The following is a 17,104-nucleotide window of genomic DNA, read 5'->3' as shown; positions in this document are numbered from 1 at the left end:
CCCCCGCGGCCCAGGGCTGTCTGCCCACAAGAGCAGCAGAACTGAGGAACAGCGCATGGCCGTCCAGAAATGACCTTTCCCAGGACAGGCCGAGGTCCGTCTTACTTCTCCTATGACCGAAACAGTTCGGCCTCCGTGCACCCGAAGTCCCTTGATCCAGCCTCGTGGCGAGGCCTTCGCCTCCCTTCCGGAGCAGGGGCCGGCCAGCCCGGTCCTGTGTGTGTATATTCCAAACACAGGGTTGGCGTTCAGTAATAGTTACTTCATCCAGTTCACTTTGGGGTCCTTTTCCATAATATGCAAATGAAGATGAAATCAAGGAAAGTAACACGTGGGAAACAGGAGTTAAGGATGTGTAAGTACACATTAGTGAATAGCTTGGCTAAAAGTAAACAGGGACTGTTTGCTTTAATCAATAGAAGCAAACAAAAAGCTGCCATAGGAAAAAGGAAAAACAAAGGAGCTCTCTCCCTCTGGCTGGCCGGGCTCTCTTTGCCCAACTGTTATTGTGCTCTGGATATTGAGCTAGAAAATATGAGTGCAAGACACATCCTGGGAACAACAAATTTGTGGAAAATGACTCCTTGGACCACAGAAGTATGTGCCAAGGGAAGTTATTCCAGGAAGAACACCTGTATTGAAAGGAACATCTGCTGGACCTCCTCTTCTGTGTGTAGGGATGCTCAAGGAAAACAGACATCTGTGTCATCAGTGACCCACATTTAGTAAGCCAAGTGGACTTCATTTCTCTGAGCCCAACAGGTAATGCCAAGACTGTAACGGCAAGAATGATAGAACATACCACGACAAAGGAGAACACGCATCCTTACCCAACTTTTAACCCAAATCCCACCCGCTTCTTTACCAGAAATACCTCTGAGGGCTGAACATTAGTGTGACTTATCGTCTTTGAGGTGTGCCCGCTCCCAGATCGGGGTGTGCACTGCACTTTCCTAAAGTTCTAAAAGTGTGTGTGTGTGTGTGTGTGTGTGTGTGAGAGAGAGAGAGAGAGAGAGAGACAGAGACAGAGACAGAGACAGAGACAGAGACAGAGACAGAGAGAAAGAGACTACATTGCAAACCTAGTATCTCAGGGTGGAGAAGAGGCCACCTCCCTTTTGGAGGCCTCTCTGGTCCTGATGAGAGGACTCTACAGTTTCAAGAGACTCCATTAATTAGGTGAACTTAGAAAATGTGTGTGTGAAATGGGCATAGTATGTGTTCTGAAAATCCCGGGATTCCTCCCTTCTGTTTCTCTTTTTGCTTTGTGGCACTGGGGTTTGAACTCTTCAGGCTTCTTCCTCTGCTGCCTCTCTACCCCCCGACCCAGGCCTTTTCCTGGTTGTTCTGGCTACAGGCCGTCCCATGGACTTTCTGCCTGAGCTACACTGGAACCTGTCTGCTGGATCTCAGCCTTTTGGGTGGCTGGGGTTAGAGGCATGAGCTGCTGGTGCCTTACTTCAAGTTCTGATGTTAAGCTTCAAGGGCTTCCTTCTGTCCATGAGCTTACTTGGAACAACTGGTCTCGCTGGCAAACAGTGCAGCAGATAAATTAATGAGAGGAGCAAGACGACCTTGCGAATCTAAGTCCACCCGCATTTTATCTGAAGTTAGTGTTAAGGTGATGCGGGCTGCTGTCGGGGTTTTGTTTTTTGTTTTTTTGAAGCAGGTATAGACCTTTTCTTCTCCCGAATGATCTGCGGAATCTTTCCAGAAAAGTCTATCAAGTTTTCTAAGCCGCCACACGGCTGGGAAGAGCTGGTTTCTTTTTGCCGGTCACTTGTGCATTCCGCAAAGACAGGATACACTGTGGGGCTCCTCCCTGGGCTTTGGTGAGTCATGGATGGGACTGGGAGTGTTTTTGGAAGCAACCTGGCCCGGTCCCCGCCAGGCCTCCCCCGGCCTCTGCCATGGCTGTGGACCCTGGTCAGCCGCCCTGTGCTGACCACCCACCCGCCCGCGCACATGGACCCCTCACGTCCCCACCACCGGGCCTTTGCACGTGCCGCTCTTCTGTACAGTCGGTTCCTGTGGCCCTGGCAGCATCCCCCTGGGCGCCTCTGCCTTCACAGTCTCTGTCTGCACCCTGCGTGCTGGGTGCATGGTGCGGGGGACTGAGCTCGGGGAGAAAAAAAAAAAAGATCCTAACTTCTAGAAGAAGTATTTTTCCCTTACTTTCAAAAACACAAGTGCTATTAAAAAAGAGACATTTCCTTAAAAAAAAAAAATCCAACCCAGCCTACAGTACATGTATTATCTGTCGAGCTAAGGCCTGAAGGAAGGTGAGCAGCCAGCCTCTATTCCTGAAGAGATCCATAAATCACTGCTATGGCTTGAGACCACTGAAGAAATGCTGGGAGCACAGCACATTCTTTTCTGAGGTGTTTCAATGACTACAAGTCACAGCCATGGATTTACAGCTCTACCCACACTGTGCTCCTAAGGGGGGGCAGAGAGTCCAACTTCCCTCTGCGCTCCTACAGAACGGACCCCCCAACCCGGGAAAGAGCCTTCGTGGTCACTCCAGACACTGAAGGGAAAGGGGATAAAAACTCCACTGTCGTGAACAACAGCCGTTAGGAAGCAATTGACATTGTCAAGGCAGTTTGTACAATACTTTTACTACATAAGAAATCATAGACATTGCATACGTCAACAGCATATAGGGGAAAACCAAACCAAACAGGTAGATACAATTATAGAACCAAATCCAACTGGGGGAAAAAAAACCAACTCAATTCTTAAAAATACCTCCAAGTCCCAAAATATGACACCTTCTGAGAGAAAATTTACCTCTCGCCTTTCCTGGATGGACAGCTGTGAGTAGTTCCATTTAGGAAAATGGGTGACAGATTCACAGTCAAAGAAAACACAACACACACAGATGAGTGTAGCAAGAGAAATGCCCATGCTCATCAGGGCATGGATGGAACATTCTATCAGTAGTGACAGTTTCGGGAGAATACCATATCACTGCCTATGTTATGAAATTGCAAGAGTAGAATGCATTCAAAAAAACTTACAAAAGTCTCTTTCCTCCCATGGAAGAAAAAGTAAAGAGATACACCAGATATCAAAAAAATTTCAATTTCTGGGGCTGGGAAGGTGATTCAGTGGTAGAGCACTTGCCTTGCATGCCTGAGGCCCTGGGTTCGATTCCTCAGCACCACATAAGCAAAAAGCAAAAAGCCGGAAGTAGTGCTGTGGTAGAGAGCTGAAGAGCTGAGGGACAGTGCCCAGGCCCAGAGTTCAGGCCCCATAACCGGACCCCCCCCCCCAAAAATTTTTTTTTTCAATTTTTGATTCAATTATCTGCCCTACTCAACACATAAAAATACAAATAAATATTTCCTTATAAACAGAGTTCCTGGTACACTGGTGTGAAAAGAGATTAAAAACCAAACATTTTACTCTTTCTTGTCAGTAAATAAATATGCCAATATACAGACACATTTGCTATTTACATAGGTTGTAGGCATCTGTCACCTCCTGGTCACAAAGCTCACATCCCAAATGCAGGTTTAAGGATAGTCAGAGTTACTCAAGATAATTTTTTTTCTCGTTTTCCATTTAGTTAAAAAAAGCTTTCATTTTTGGGATTTTAGAATTAATTTGAGTTGTCTGAAAAAATACCATTTTGATGCAAAAACCGTTATCAAGCATTCAAGAGTATATTGCTGGTGCTAAAATCTTTTTTGCATATCTTTGTTTTTATAAAAAAATAAGAGTAAAATAAATATGGCTGAGAATCTTAAACGGTTAAACATAACCACATAACCGATATGCTTCATGCATGCAGAAACTCAAAACACAAAAGAAAAAGATTAGACATCCTTCTTCTGCATTTGTTCTAGCTTTCTTCGTAGCAGACTGTAATTCTCCCTGGTGCCTGCGGCCGAGGGGTCAAGCTGCAAGGAGATTTCATAGTGTTTCTTGGCCGAGTGGAGATGTCCCCAGCGGTGATACAGCACAGCTGAAATGGCAGACAATGGATCTCACTGGAGGTGCTTCTGAGTAACTTGTACAAAGAACTGTGACAGGACCTTTACAAAGAGTTTTCATATATCATTGCTTAAAAACATATTGTCCGTACCAGTCCACTTTATTGTAGTCACATGCCCTGGGGGTTCCTGTACCTCATGCCCAGGGTTTCCTAATACTAGGGGAATACCTCCACCTTGGGCAATTTGTTACAGAAGGGAGTAAAAGCAAGAGTGCATCGAAGTCTCAGGGCTAGGCAGGCAGGCAAGCGGGTGGGGCTTTGGGTTCTGCTATGAGAGAGCTCTGGCTACGCAGAAGTCTGGCCTTTCACCCTATTTCTAAAGAAAAGGAGCCAGCTTTTTATTTTAAATAAAGACTTCCCTATGCTCTATCTTCTGGCACAGTAATAGCTTGTGTGTTGCCAGTTGGGAATAATGGTTCTAACAAGATCTGACCATAGCATGATGGTTAAAACAAACGTAATTTCTTGTATGGTAAGCCTGATGGACACAAAGATTTTGTAAGAAAACTGCGTATCTGGACTGGAGAACAAATATGGATGCTTTCGTTGAATTTTGTGATGAGGGTTTCTGGGTGAATGGTGAAAAATGTTGGGCAAGCCAGAAAGCAGAGAGAGGAGGACTGAAGGCTGGGAACCAGCCCGGGCCCCAGAGTAAAACCTTATGTTAAAAACAAACTAGGGGGAAAAAAAAGTACCAGGGCTCAGATGACAGAGCACTTGCCTAGAAAAAATAAAGCCAGGGCAATATTGTAGTTACTAGCGAGTTAGATTTACAGAATTCAGAGGATCCTAATTCTGAAGTTATGAGTGAAAGAAAGGAACTCTGGGGAACACAATGACAAATGTGCCTTTCACCTCCGGATTAGTAAGCCAGGGCTGCATAAGAAAGAGACAGCTCTGGAAGTAAGGAGCAGGAGATTGATGATAAACTTGCAAAGTACCTCTCAGCTTAACATCACTGGGTCTGAGTTCTGACACATTCAGGGGGTGGGGCTGGAGCTGTCTCGCTCAGGAAATGACAGTGTGTAAACGTAACTATTGTCTCACCGTCTTCCAGGTGTCAAGAACACAACCACATTCTATAACTGGGTAACACAGGAGAACTCAGTGTCGTTTCTAGGCTTCCTCTCCCCACACTGAAGGCACACAAGCGTGCCCACTTCCTTCCGGTGACACACAGCCCATGACAGTCACATGGAAAACTTTCCTTACCCAAATTACCATGGTAACTCGCAGTGTTGGGATTTGCCTTGATTGCCTTGAGGAACAGAGCTTCAGATTCCTAAAAGAGACAAAGAGACGTATATGACAGGAAGAACATGAACAAGAAGCAAAAGCGATGGTTGTACGAGGCCTGCGCCTTTCCTGCGCTCCACATTCTTGTTTTTGGGTCACTGAACTCTTGTCTGCTGGAGGGTTGGACATGTGCACTGGCCACTAGGGAGGGCTGGACACCCGCACTGACCACTGGGGAGGGCTGGACACGCATGCTGGCCACCAGGGCAGGCTGGACACGTGCACTAGCCACCAGGAAGGGCTGGAAACGCGTGGCTGGGCCTACACCCCAGGACGGAGCAAGTGGAGCACAGGGTGTGGGGGATGGGAAGAGGGAGCTGGGGTTGGGCCGGTGCCTTCAGCCTTGGCCTCCATGACCTGGGGCAGCAGCTGGGGCCGATGCAACCCCATGCACAGGGCTTTGCAGAGGTGGCCTCTGCCAGGCCTGTGGTGTAGACCACCACCGTCTGCAGCGTCCAAATGATCCTTGTTTTGTTTTTGTCGGTCGGGAGGGCCTGAGCCTGAACTCTGGGCTTGGGAGCTGTCCCTCAGCTCTTCAGCTCAAGGCGAGCACTCTATCACTTGAGCCACAGCGCCACTTCCGGTTTTCTGGTGGTTTATTGGAGATAAGAGTCTCACACACTTTCCTGCCTGGACTGGCTTTGAACTGTGATTCTCAGATCTCAGCCTCCTGAGCAGGTAGGATTATGGGCATGAGCCACAGGCCCCAAATGATTCTTGACACTTCCATTATGCATTGATCTGACCATCCCCTGCCCATGGCCACCGTCCTTGGGTGGGTGAGAGTGGAGGAATGGAGTGGGAGGATGTGATGCACACCTTGGGTTGTGAGGGTGGAAGCAGAAAGGTCTGGGTGGGGAAACAAAGAGTTTAGGGGAGTGAGCAGGTTTGGGGGTTGAGAGGGCCTGGGGGTGAGCGAGTGTGGGCAGGACATAGTAGTGTGGCCCCCCAAGTGTGATGCCTGCCTGCACAGGGGGGCCTTTTCTGCACATGCATTTTCCACCTACAGGAAGTTTAGGTAATACTTTGTTTTGTGAAGTGTCTTAGACACATGTGACATGTCGGACCAGGCCCCCTGAGTGGGTCTCGGCCCCGGCCGCTGACGTGCGTCTCCGTAACTCTTCTCTACATCACCTTTACGAGAGAATTAAAACACCAGCTTAAAAAGCCAAACCTGTTTTACAATTAATGGTTTAAAATCACTCTACTAAATTTTTTCTTCAAAACTTTCTAGAATAAATGTTCAGGAATAAATTGTGTTTTATAAAAATTTGAAAAAAAAAATCCACCCCGCACAGAGAGGGGAGCTGACTGCACGCTGACTCATGGACTGTTTTCTGTCCCGTCAGAGGAAGAAGCCACGCTGTGGAGTGGAAGCCGGGCAAGTCCTGGGTTCTGCTGTGTCATAGAACGTGGTGTGGGAGAAAAGTCAGTACCTGATTCTAGAAGCTGCACCCTGAAGCAAGGGAGACCCGACTGGCATGGGCCACCGTGGCGCGAGGGTCTTTAGGAAGAAACCCCCAAAACTTCCCTCAGCTCAGGGAGATCCAAATAAAATAACACTGAGCGCTTCCAAAAGCCATCTCTGGAGCTAAAGCAAAAAAATGCTAAAAATGTACAGGGAAGTTACTAAATTCCCTGACAATCTGTTTTAAACAGGCACAAACATATGCCATGTCTTTCTCTCACATAGAATTACACCAACAAAGACTTATGAACAGAGAGACGGGACATCCGTGATGGTATTGATCACTTACTCCCTTAGGCCTTGGGTCTGACCTGCAACCTCAGAGTGATCAAAATGACACATTGCTGTCATTGTGAAATTGTTATTGGGAACACTAAAGTTTGATTTTGGTAATTTCACTTATTACAGTATTATTCACTATATGAATTGCTTATTAAAATACCCATGACTATTTTAATTATGAATTAAAATATTAGCTCTTGAGCCTAAAATAAAATAGCTCTCCCTGTTGCAGCACAAGAACCGTGTCTGACATAACACTTCCTGTACCATCTGGGTAGGGTGACCCAGAGCTGGCAAGAAATGTGCACCCCTCATCTGATCCAAGCCCTAGGGCCATCCCTCCTTGAAGGAATGCAACAGTTTCCTTGGTCATTCCCAAGTGTAGCAGTGTGAGGACACTGGCCGAAGGACCGGGTTAGGCCCCTCCCACTCCACACCAGACTGGAAACCCTGGTGGAGCAGATTTCACACCCCGTGGTTTGTGCCGGGTGGCTTTGCTGATGATCTCAAGAGGAGAAAAAACTCAGAGGAAGCAGTGAGAACCATCCACAAATCACCCAAAGCAGGGAATTTCCTAAATGCCCAAAGCAGCACCCTGCAAATGGCACAATGAGTCCCCTCCCCGCAGGAGAGCCGCTGGGCACAGCACCCTGGGAGTAGACACCACAGACTGTGTGCCCACCCCACCCGCTTCTCTCCCCACTCTGCATGTGAACAAGGCTGAGTTCTGATGAGAAAATGACACTTTTCTCACGTGAGACAGTACACATGCATCTTTTGGGCAACGTCTCTGGAGAGCACGCTGGCCAGTGCCCTAGCACTACTGCCCTGATTCTGGCCCAATTCTGAATTCAACTGGGGAGAAGGAACGCTGATGGCTCCCGTCAGCCTGGAGTCCACGCACCTTGTATTTCTGGGATTTCCCCAGCACGTTTGCCAAGGAGAACATAAGAGCATGATCGTTAGGTATTAATTCCAGGGCCTCTCTTCCAACAGCTTCTGCTTGAGCTAAATTACCTAGGAGGAAAAAAAATAAGGAGAAAAATGTTCGTGTTATACTTGTGTTTTTTTTTTCTTTTTCTATAATTAACAGGGCTCACATGCATTATGATTAGGAATAAACTACTTAAGAAAAATCCATGTAAAATGTGTGAAACCTTGCGTGGTAGAATCGCTGCAAGTCAGCGCAATTCTGACACAATATACAAACAACTTTTGATTAAATTCAGTAAAACCACATGAAACCAAGTTTTCATTTTCTCCAGACTCCAGTTATCCTCAAACAGAAGAAAACAAGTCTGCAAAATAACAGGAGCACAGTAATACTAATTTCTGAATGTTTTTCATGTGGAAGTACATGTTCTGTATGTTTCTTAGAAATAATTATCTTTTCCTACACTGTTTAGATAGCTTGTTAGCTTTAAATTCTGCCAAATCAACTCCATTTTTTTTTTTTGAAACAGTACTAGGGCTTGAACTCAGGGCCTGGGCAAGTCTCTTTTTTTAAATCAAGGCTGGTGCTCTACCATTTGAACCACATCTCCATTTCTGGCTTTTTTTGGCAGGTAACTGGAGATGAGTCTTACAGACTTTACGCAAGGCTGGCTTTGAACTGTGATCCTCAGATCTCAGCCTCCTAGGGAGCAATGATTACTGGCATGGACCACTGCACCTAGCCCATCATTTCTTAAAGGATGTCTGGCTTTTTTCTTTAAATGAGGGTAGTGTAGTACTTGGGATGTATTTCAGTGGTAGAGCATTTGCCTAGTAAGTGCAAGGCCCTGGCACTGATTGATCACCAGCACCATAAAGAAAAACCAAGAAGAGCAGAACAACTCCTTCTTTGTTGGCTCTAGCTCACTGTGGGCTAAGAAATGTGATCTCAAGTCATTAGCACCGTATCTCAAATTAGCATAGACTTGAGGGTGTCACCTGCCAGGAGTCCTTGCTCTTGGGAGCGGGGACCTGCTCCATTTATTCCAGAAACCCAGAAGCTGGTCTGGCCTCTGGATCTGCACAGAGGTATGGCTGGATGGCAGCTTCAGCATACATAAATGTAGCAGTTACATACTTTTTTCCATGATGTGATGCCAATATTAAGTAGAATTTCATTTTCCTTCAAGTTCATATTCCTTTATATCAAAGGAAATGATTGAAGGGGCATTTTGTAATACAAGTATTTAACCTTATCTTTTTTAATCTGGGGTGAGGGGGAGGGTACCCTAAGCTAGAGTTCCTGCATAGACAGAGCTGTGCTGTGAGCCGGGTCCTCCGCTCCAACCTCTTACTGCACGCACCTGTGTTGTCCAGGAGGATGATCATGTTGTTCCAGGCCAGGCTGTGCTCTGGCTTCAGCACGGTTGCATTTCTCCATGCATTCAGAGCGTCTGCGTGACGGTTCAGATCAGCATACTGAAAACAAACGCCCCAAATCAATATTCCAGTTCTCCTGCTCTTCTTCTGAGACCACCAATGAACTCAACACAACACCCCAAACACACAAAACAACTACCTCAACTCCATGAAGCTTCTGATTTTTCCTTATCAACCAATTTACTTTTGAAAACAACCCCAATGAAGTGGGTATTGTTTGCCTCATTTCAGAAATGGAGCAACTAAGGGCACAGAGAAATTAACCATTTTCTCAGAGCCACAAATTTAGAAAGTGAAGATCAAGGATTAGAATCAGGTGGTCTGCCAGTGCCATGGTAGTTTCTTTTTTCATTTTAAAAGGTTATTTAATTAATTTTTTAATTGTAAAGGTGATGTACAGAGTTATATAAATAATGAGGTGGTTTCACACCTGAAGGGGTCCTAGTGACCTAGGAGGCTGAGATGTGAGGATCAAGGTTCAAAGTCAGCCTAAGCAGGAAAGACCTACTCTTATCTCCAGCAAAAAGCCAGAAAGTGAAGCTTGGCCAAGTGGTAGATCACCAGCCTTGAATAAAAAAGCTTACGGGCATTGTCTAGCCCCATTAACCCTTCCTCCTCCCTCCACAAAACAAAAATCCCAATAACAACAACAATAACAAACCGCTGCTCACTATTCTTTTTCTAGAGAAACTCCATAAAGTCCATTTTCCATTAAGTATTATTTAGAATAGTAAACAAGAATTTTATGTGTCCAAGTCACCTAGTAAAGAATGAAGAAGCGTGTAGGAGTCCCCTCCTGTCACACCTAAACCTAATATAAAAATACAAGAACATAGGGCATACTTTTGTAAGTTAACTCCTTGGAATAGACTCGTATGGTCATGCAAAACCTGCTGGCCATCTGGAACCTACCTGCCTCCCTCAGGAAGGAATCATTTGTTGCTTTCTTTTAATAGGAATTTTCATTGAACCTCAATAATACCAATTATCTGCCTCTCAGTTAGCATTAGTCACTGAAAACCACAGAGGAAGAGAATGATGCTCTCTAGCACGTGAGCCCTCGACTGTACAGAACTGAGTTCAAATAATGACAACGAACAGAGCTTAAGGTGATTTCATTCATTCATTAAGGTGCCTCATTCATTATAGAATGAAAGCCTTTTGATTTGCTCTATGATGCACAGAAAATTGGTGACAAACTTTTACAAGAAAAAGCAAGGCTTCATGAACCATGGAAACATTTATAAATATCCATTTGTCAGAATTTCCCACAAGTCAGACAATGAGGTTCTAAGATTTCACTCTTTAAAATCATTAGGAAATAATAAAAAAAGTTCAAAATATTTGAACTTGTATATATTACATATTTATATATATTATAATAATTTGGGATGCTTAATGAATCATCTCTTGCTATTGGATGTCTCAGCATTAGGCATGTGAATCATTTGAACAAATTCATGTTGACACCTAGGACAATCAACATAACCACCAGACAGAACAATGGTGATCTAGCAAGAACTACCAGGCTGGAAGTAGAAGGGTAGGATATAGATATTCACAATTAGTCCTTTATCCATTCTTCTACACTCTGCTCTTGAATGCTGGAGCTGAGGATCTGCAAACTATATATATTTTCCAGGCACCGGGACCATTTGGCTCCTTGTTAAGTTTCTGCCAATAGGTGTTACAAACATCAGAGGGGCAGTTCTCTCCCCCAATTCTAAATTTCTCCTCCTTTCCCCTGGCTGCCTTGGAAGTGGCTATGTCTGCCTCCTGATCCAAAGGCAGAAACAGAGAACTGTCCTTTGTGACTTCAGTAGCAGCTTCTGATGGGTTCTTCCTTTTTTCTTTTTTTTGTGTGTGTCAGTCATGGGGCTTGAACTCTGGGCTTGGGCGCTATCCCTCACTCAAGGCAAACACTCCACCGCTTGAGCCACAGCGCCACTTCTGGTTTTCTAGTGGTTTATTGGAGATAAGGGTCTCATGGAGTTTCCTGCCTGGGCTGGCTTTGAACCATGATCCTCAGATTTCAGCTTCCTGAGTAGTTAGGATTACAGCCACCAGCACCCGGCTTTGAGTTCTACCATTCTGATAGCCCCCTTTTATCCCATTTATTCCCCCAAACCTACCTTTTCTTATCCATCTCTGAACTAATATTACCTTTCCATTTCCTTCTTTCAACTATCTAATGATTGCCTGGCCGATGCTGTGTTAAACCTTCTGTACTTGGAATATTTTGTGTTCTCTTCTTGTGAGCACGTCCTGATACAACCAGCCCCTGCATAGCGAACTGTCTCCTGCATTACCTCAGATCCCTATTATAAAGCTCTCTAGAATGAGCAATAGACCCCAAAGAATCCAGCTTTTCCTAATTTCCTATTCCACAAGAGAACTGAATTATTCCCTTCTTATCATGATCCAGAAATCAAAACAAAACTCTCTCGCCTGTTACAAAAAAAAATCAGACTTCTAACAAATACACCTTGAAGTTATTAAGTTCCCCTTATTTGCCAATATATAAATGGATGGGTTGAGCTGTTAAAGATTAAAGTCTTAATGCTTTTAAGCTGTCAAGTGGGCAAAAGCTGGACAATTAAACCACAGTGGAGAGTAAAAACCTTAAGCGAGCAGGACGGTGAGTGGAAGCCATGGCAGGAATGCCATTTCAGGGCAGTGCAATTAGTAAACATCCCGAGGTCTCCATCACTTCCATGCTACAGATGATCTTCAGTGAAAGTGTAATGAATCCCAGCACCAGGGCACCCGATAAGAGCCGGAAGTTTACATTCTGTGCTCCTTGAAGTTTACATCCTGTGCTCCTTTCTTTGGCTGTAACTCTTATAATAAGAGGCTCATTTAGCATAGATTCTCTATTTTCAAGAACCCAGGAACTGCTGTGACAGGCAGCTTACTAGCAAAGGCTGAGGCGGTGCTTTGAAGCAGAAGGCTACAGATCGACTCACTCACTCTGCAAACAGTAACTTGAAAGCAGTTACATCCAGATGGAAAAAAAATTAGGAATAAAAGAAGAACTCACAGGGACATTGACCCTAATATCTGTCGCTCACTAGTTTAATAGACACTAAATAGAAACAGCAGCATGCAGCATCAGCACAGCTATTCAGTTAACACATACGCCCCTCTCCTCCACTCAGTGCTCCCACTTACTTAACTTCATGAGATCATAGGCATAAAATTCTGAGATGCAAAAGAAAACAGAAATGCATACAAGGCCCAGTGGCTCTAAAGAAAGCTGAAGTGCAATGAATGGAATATTATCCACCCATCTCCCTGTTCAAACCTCTCACTGTTTCCTGGGGTCGGTCACCTTGCTACCATCCTGATAAAGCATAGGAAGTCTGGAAGGGAACAACAATAAACACCAAGGAGCTGCAGACAGGTGCAGCACTGTATCTCTGTACACTGTGCCAAGCACCCTGTTCCACTACCACCCTGCAGTAAGGGATGTTGACAAGAGACTACTTAGTGGTGCAGTAGCTAACGTCCCCAGAACTGAGCTCAGCAGGGACTCCCCACTTCTACAGGTGAGCCAGAGGCCTCATTTGCATCTCATTGCACCTGCAGCTTCCTGCATGCACCTCCCCTCAAATCGGCCTCTTAGCTTTGAGGACACCTTATGAGGTAAATCATTCTCAATTCCCCAGTTCTTTTAAATGCCTGCCAATTTCTTGGGAAACTCCACAGTTAGGAATGTATTCTTAGCATAATCATTAAATCAAGTCCATTAAAGTGCCTAAGACTGGAGGTGTGTGTGTGTGGGGAGTAGAGGCACTTGATCTAATTAATTGTTTTATGATTACTTCTGTTGATTCAGATTTTGCTGAAACAAATCTATTCTGTTGAAGCCTCCTCTGTGGGTCCATTCCCAAATTGTTTCTTCAGTGAGACCAACCACTTCCCATTTATCTCTTCTGACAATCTTGCGATTGGTGGCCAGGAGAAAATAACTGTTCTCTCCGTCCCCCATTTAGTAATCACAGAGATGGTATCTTCCTATAGTACTCACAACTAAAACATGTTCTGTATTTTTTATTTTTTATTTTTTTTTGGGTCCAGTCATGGGGCCTGAACTCTGGGCCTGGGCACTGTCCCTCAGCTCTTCAGCTCAAAGCTAGCGCTCTACCACTTGAGCCACAGCGCCACTTTCGGCTTTTTTCTTTTTGCTTATATGGTGCTGAGGAATCGAACCCAGGGCCTCAGGCATGCAAGGCACGCGCTCTACCACTGAGCCACCTTCCTAGCCCATGTTCTGTATTTTTTAAAATGACATGAAAGTCACTTTACTTTAAAATCTTTAAACAAAGTATTATGCCCCCTTAAGTGGCTTTGGGCAAAGTCAGTCTTCATCATTCATTAACATGTGTCTCTTCTGTCATCTTGTTTCCTTCATTCATAAAATTCTATTTCCACAACTCACAAAATCATGACAACTATGCCCACAAACACTGATATTAAGAGCAGAGATATTCAAAGCTGGGTGCTGGTGGCTCATGCCTATAATCTTAACTACCCAGGGGGCTAAGATCTAGGATCACAGTTCAAAGCCAGCCTAGATCAAAAATTCCACGAGACTCTTATTCCCAAAAAAGCACCCCCAAACAACAAACAAAAATATGGAAGTGGAGCTGTAGCTCAAGTGTAGAGGCCTAGCTAGTCTTGAACAAAAAAGCTCAGGGACAGAGCCCCGGCTTTGAGTTCAAGCCCCAGGACCAACACAGAAAAAAAAAAAAAAAAAGAAAGGAAAGACATTCCATCATCACATCATGGTGAGAGAGGAACCTGGTCTTTCACAGACTTGAAGCAGCTAAAGCTTTCCAGGTTGGCCTCACCTCACAGACTGTTTACCTCTGATGTGATCTTCTTCCTTCCTTCCTGTTAGTATCTAGACAGGAATGCTTCCCAGATGCATAACCAGAAACAGTGCATTTATTACTATTTAAAAAAACAATAGATTTTCTGATGCTTCTGATTCTTAAATCTGATATGGGGTAGGTTTATATGATACTATACAACAACATATGGTTTTGATAATACATTTCAAATGAGGATAGAAAGACTATTTTTTTTTTTTTTAGAACACTAGGATTTTATTCTACTTCTGAGGCCGAGTTAAGTCTGGAAAGTTCTATATAAATTTATCTTAAAAGCCATGCTGATGAGACATATAAGACACTATGTTGAAAATGAACTTTACAACTTCGGGGTGGGGGAAGGAGTTGGGGAGGGAAGGGATGGTAGGGGAAAACCAAAGGAGGGGGTAACAATGTTCTATAGGAAATATACCCATTACCTTACTTCTATAACTATAACCCTCTGCACAGTATCTTTACAAAAAAAAAAAAAAGCCATACTAACTTGGGCCAGTGGCTCACTCCTATCATCTTGGCTATTCAGGAGGCTGAAATTGGGAGGATCTCAGTTTGATGTCAGCCTGAGGAGAAAAGCCCACAAGATGCCATCTCCAAAATAATTAGCAAAAGCTGGTTGGAGGTGTGGCTCAAGTGGTAGCAGGTCAGCTGAGCAACCAAGCTGGGTGAGTCAGAGGCCTTGAGTTCAATCCCCAGTACTCAGGCTGGTATGATTTAAGGAGTAGAATGCCCACCTACAAAACAAGCCAAAGCAGTGAGGGATTCCAACTTCAAGTCCTAAGACTGACCAAAAAAAAGAGAAAAGCAATGCAATATTATTTTGCATCTATTCTAGTATGACTTACATGAACTGAAAGTTTTTCCTTTAATAATTTCATCTAATAAATCTACGTATATTAGGGACATAGATAATGATTTCTTGAAACCAAACTGAAGAGTTGTCTGCGGAGAAAATACAGTTATTCCTGTTTAAAGAACTTTGCCATTTGTGCTTCTTATTTTCTTTGTTAAGAAAACTGAGAGCAACCAGATCATTATAGATATTCCATCAATGGCCCCAAATATAACGCTATTGTGGATGCATTATTCTCTTTCTAGCATGTAAAGGCAAAGCCCCTTTAAATGCCCTGACTTCCAACATGGTCCTTTTCAGGAAAAATGTGCCTACAGAGGAAAAGATTCAGACCTCATATTCTCAGTTACTATTCAACCTGTGCTTTAAAAACGAGAAACTAACATTTATCAGGAAGTTAGCCCTGGGAGTACTGTTTACCAGGGCAGAAAAGATTTAAAACATTTTAATTTATTCCTTAGTTTAACCTATTGCCTTGGTGATCTCGTAAGCCTGACTAATTCAATTTGGATTGCTCACTAATTAGAGCTTCAACACTACACACAAAGAAACCAAATCGCTACCTTCAAATGAGATAAATATATGTGAAAGAACTTTATAAAATGGAGTGTGCTGGTTAATGGTTAAATTTTAAGACTGTCATTTTATTTCACCCAGCCTTTCCTTCAGCAGGCCCAGGGTACCTATCCTTACCAGCCGCCCAAGGTTGTAGTAACAATCTGGGTATTTCCTCCTGTGCTTAATTGCTGTCCGGTAACTTTGCTCTGCAGCCTCAAACCGTTTGAGGCTGTTCTGCACGATGCCTAAGTTCATCCAGGCAGCAGCGAAGTCTGGCCTAGAAGCATGTTTCAAAAAGAAAAGAAAAAGAAAGGGTTAGATAGTGCTGAACACAGGCGCTCACTTCTTTGTCCTTGCCATTAGTATAAAAACAAGGCTTACTGAATTTGGACAGCCAAAGACAGCAGCTCTTCAGCTTCCTGTAGTTCATTCCTTTCTTTCAAGATATTTCCAAGATTATTCATAGCATGAACATACTTGGGATTTAACCTGGAAATGGAGAGAGAAACCAAGTTGGCTGTTAATCTCAGGAACTGACAAAGATATCTCAAACTGGGGGTCTTTAAAGGGACAGGTTTGGAATCCTAGAAAATGAAAATAATACACACACCCAAGTGGCATTTCTTCTGTTAGAACATGCACAGTACCTTACTGCTTCCCGGTAATATATGATGGCTGCTGTCTGGTTGCCTTTATCAGCCAGGTTTTTGCCAATGTTGTAGTGAACCTGAAAATATAGATGACAGTTTTGCCACTGACACATAAAACTTCCATGTTCAGAGACCCAACACCAATCACACCTTCTAATGGAAGACAAATGGGAAAGGAATTAAAAAAAATCACCCATCAGAACTTTTGCTAAAACCACATAGGACTTTAGCAAGCCTAGGGCTTGCATGTATTTGAACACCCCACCTGTAAGAAAAGAGTGCACACAGGAAGACATCACTAAAGTATGACGGGAGAAGACATAATAATAGAACCCATCAGAGAAAACTGGAAAATCATGAAACTAGGCTGTTTTTTTTTTTTTTATTACTAAGCCTTAAATTCCCCTCCTACACACTCCATTAGAGTCACACTCACATGATTGTGAGAGGAACAAACAACTGTTCTGTCTGCCCCCTTTTCCCAACAATGGTCTTTACCTGTATGACATCTTTCTCTGATGGAATTGCAAGCATTTTGCTTTACACCCTTTGTGGGAGGGATGTTGATGTCCCTCCAACATTCTTATGTTCAAATCCTAGCTTCTAATAATGTGTGGAGTCTTTGTGGTGTGATCAGCTCATGAGGGTGATGTTAGTGCTCTGGAAAGTCCTCCCTCCTTCCTTCTGCAGTGTGAGAACACAGTGAAAAGACAGCCATCCCCAAGGCTG

At 44.0% G+C, this 17,104-nt stretch overlaps 1 protein-coding gene across 1 annotated transcript in view; it reads right to left on the bottom strand.

Moving 5' to 3' along the window:
• Window positions 1–2,604: 2,604 nt before the first annotated feature.
• The window catches only part of Tmtc4 (transmembrane O-mannosyltransferase targeting cadherins 4), a 55,195-nt gene continuing 40,695 nt past the window's right edge, over window positions 2,605–17,104 (bottom strand). The window contains exons 12-18 of the mRNA XM_070002671.1: window positions 16,373–16,452; window positions 16,107–16,214; window positions 15,861–16,002; window positions 9,347–9,461; window positions 7,954–8,066; window positions 5,216–5,285; window positions 2,605–3,973 (exon numbers count right to left, since the gene is read on the bottom strand). Of these exons, the coding sequence (XP_069858772.1) occupies window positions 3,825–3,973; window positions 5,216–5,285; window positions 7,954–8,066; window positions 9,347–9,461; window positions 15,861–16,002; window positions 16,107–16,214; window positions 16,373–16,452 (777 nt within the window). The 3' untranslated portion in view covers window positions 2,605–3,824. The remainder of the gene's footprint in view (window positions 3,974–5,215; window positions 5,286–7,953; window positions 8,067–9,346; window positions 9,462–15,860; window positions 16,003–16,106; window positions 16,215–16,372; window positions 16,453–17,104) is intronic.

Source organism: Dipodomys merriami, unplaced genomic scaffold, assembly GCF_024711535.1.
Source record: "Dipodomys merriami isolate MVZ:Mamm:240054 unplaced genomic scaffold, mDipMer1.0.p SCAF_6, whole genome shotgun sequence".
NCBI classification, from domain to species: domain Eukaryota; kingdom Metazoa; phylum Chordata; class Mammalia; order Rodentia; family Heteromyidae; genus Dipodomys; species Dipodomys merriami.
This window is presented reverse-complemented; position numbering and strand designations above follow the sequence as displayed.